The sequence below is a fragment of the Ictidomys tridecemlineatus genome, chromosome 4, assembly GCF_052094955.1.
Source record: "Ictidomys tridecemlineatus isolate mIctTri1 chromosome 4, mIctTri1.hap1, whole genome shotgun sequence".
Lineage (NCBI taxonomy): Eukaryota > Metazoa > Chordata > Mammalia > Rodentia > Sciuridae > Ictidomys > Ictidomys tridecemlineatus.
In genome coordinates, this window is record NC_135480.1 from 54,446,714 (window position 1) to 54,448,713 (window position 2,000).

The 2,000-nt window shown below is 38.8% G+C and overlaps 1 protein-coding gene across 1 annotated transcript; it reads left to right on the forward strand.

Annotated features, from left to right (window-relative positions):
• Positions 1–378: 378 nt before the first annotated feature.
• Positions 379–1,323, forward strand: LOC144376797 (olfactory receptor 10A3-like). The gene has a single exon (XM_078045075.1). It carries the CDS (start codon positions 379–381, stop codon positions 1,321–1,323), a length of 945 nt encoding a protein of 314 aa, XP_077901201.1.
• Positions 1,324–2,000: the final 677 nt, after the last annotated feature.

A 2,000-nucleotide genomic window follows, 5' to 3' on the forward strand; every position in this document is an offset into this window, starting at 1 on the left:
CTAAATGTAATTTGTACTGGTTGCTGGGATAATAAACAGAGGTAGTTTCCATGTGATAGAAGGTGGGGAAGGTGAAGGCCCCATTAGCTAAGCAGGATAAAGTGCAGGTATAAGCTTGAATTTACTAATGGTATATAGTTAGTATTTATGGCACAAAAACTGCTTTTTTAAGATTTCCTTTTATATTAGAAATAGTCACCAAAGTTAGTATTTTGCCTTTCTCTAAATGTTTCAACCTCAATTTTTTGGAAGATGTTTCCTCGTTTCATCCTCTGCTAGAATTTCTATGCAGAATTCAGGCTGCTATTCTCAGCCTTTGGACTGTGACTTTATTTTTTGATTATGTCTGCAGGAACAATATAGGGCTTCTGTACTGCAATGAAAAGACAAAATCAAAGCTCTGTGGTTGAATTCATCCTCTTGGGCTTCTCTGACTTTCCTGAACTTCAAGACGAGATCTTTGGGGTTTTCTTGGTTATTTATCTGATGACCCTGATGGGAAATGCCATCATCATAGCCACCATCTTGCTGGACCAGACCCTCCACATCCCCATGTACCTGTTCCTGCAGAACTTATCTGTGGTGGAAGTGAGTTTCAGTGCAGCCATCATGCCTGAAATGCTGGTGGTCCTGACCACTGAGAAAACTACAATTTCTTTTGTGGGCTGTTTTGCACAGATGTATTTCATTCTTCTTTTTGGTGTGAATGAATGTTTTCTCCTAGGGGCAATGGCTTATGACCGATTTGCTGCCATCTGCTGTCCTCTGACCTACCCCATGATTATGAACAAGAGGGTGTTTGTGAAATTAGTCATGTTCTCATGGGTCTCAGGGATCATGGTGGCTACTCTGCAGACCTCATGGGTATTCAGTTTTCCCTTTTGTGGACCCAATGAAATTAGTCATATATCTTGTGAAACCCCAGCAGTGCTGGAACTGGTTTGTGCAGATATCTCCTTGTATGAAATCTATGCCTTCATAGGCACCATTTTGATTATATTGCTTCCTTTCTTGTTGATACTCTTGTCTTATCTTAGAATTCTCTTTGCCATCCTGAAGATGCCATCAACAACTGGGAGGCAAAAGGCCTTTTCCACCTGTGCCTCTCATGTCACATCAGTCACCCTCTTCTATGGCACAGCCAGTATGACTTATTTACAGCCCAAATCTAGCTACTCACCAGTAACCAAGAAACTGATGTCTTTGGCTTACACATTGCTCACACCCCTGCTGAATCCCCTTATCTACAGCCTGCGAAACCATGAGATGAAAAAGGCTTTGGTGAAATTATGGCGGAGAGCAGTGGTTTTACACACAGTCTGACTTGTTAAGAAGCTATATATTTGCTTATTACTCAACAGAACTCTGTTTGAATTTAATAAGTGATGAAAACAGATTCCATTTCTTGATATTAATGAGTTTGCATTGTTGTATTCCTTGAGTTTGAAATGTATCAGGAGATTCTTCTCTTTTAATACTGTGGTGTTATCATCTGTTTTGAAGAGATACTAAGTTCCTTAGCACATGATCCAATAGTCTAGGCATGCATTTCCCTATTATGGGCATTCACATAATTATCAGACTATTGTGATTAAGATTATGTTTCATTAAATATCTACTTCAATAGGTTTCTATGTATTGATGCTTTTATTTTGATATGATCATTTCCTCAAAGGTCATTCTCTTAGAATGAATGATATTTACACATAAACATGTATGTGTGTGTGTGTGTGTGTGTGTGTGTGTGTGTGTGTGTGTGTGTGTGCTGGTTGAGATCCAACTGGAAGCCTTGCATATGCTAAGCATGTGCACAACCACTGTGTTCCACACCCTTCCCTTGTTTATATATTTTAATTGTTATTTTAGAGTTACTTCTTTAAATGCTTTTAACTAATTCTGACTAACCTGAAAGCTCACTGAAATTCACTAACAGCTGTAACCTCAAGAGACCAACAAATAGTGGGTGTGATTTTTTTTTCTGGAGAGAAAAGTCTTTTCAA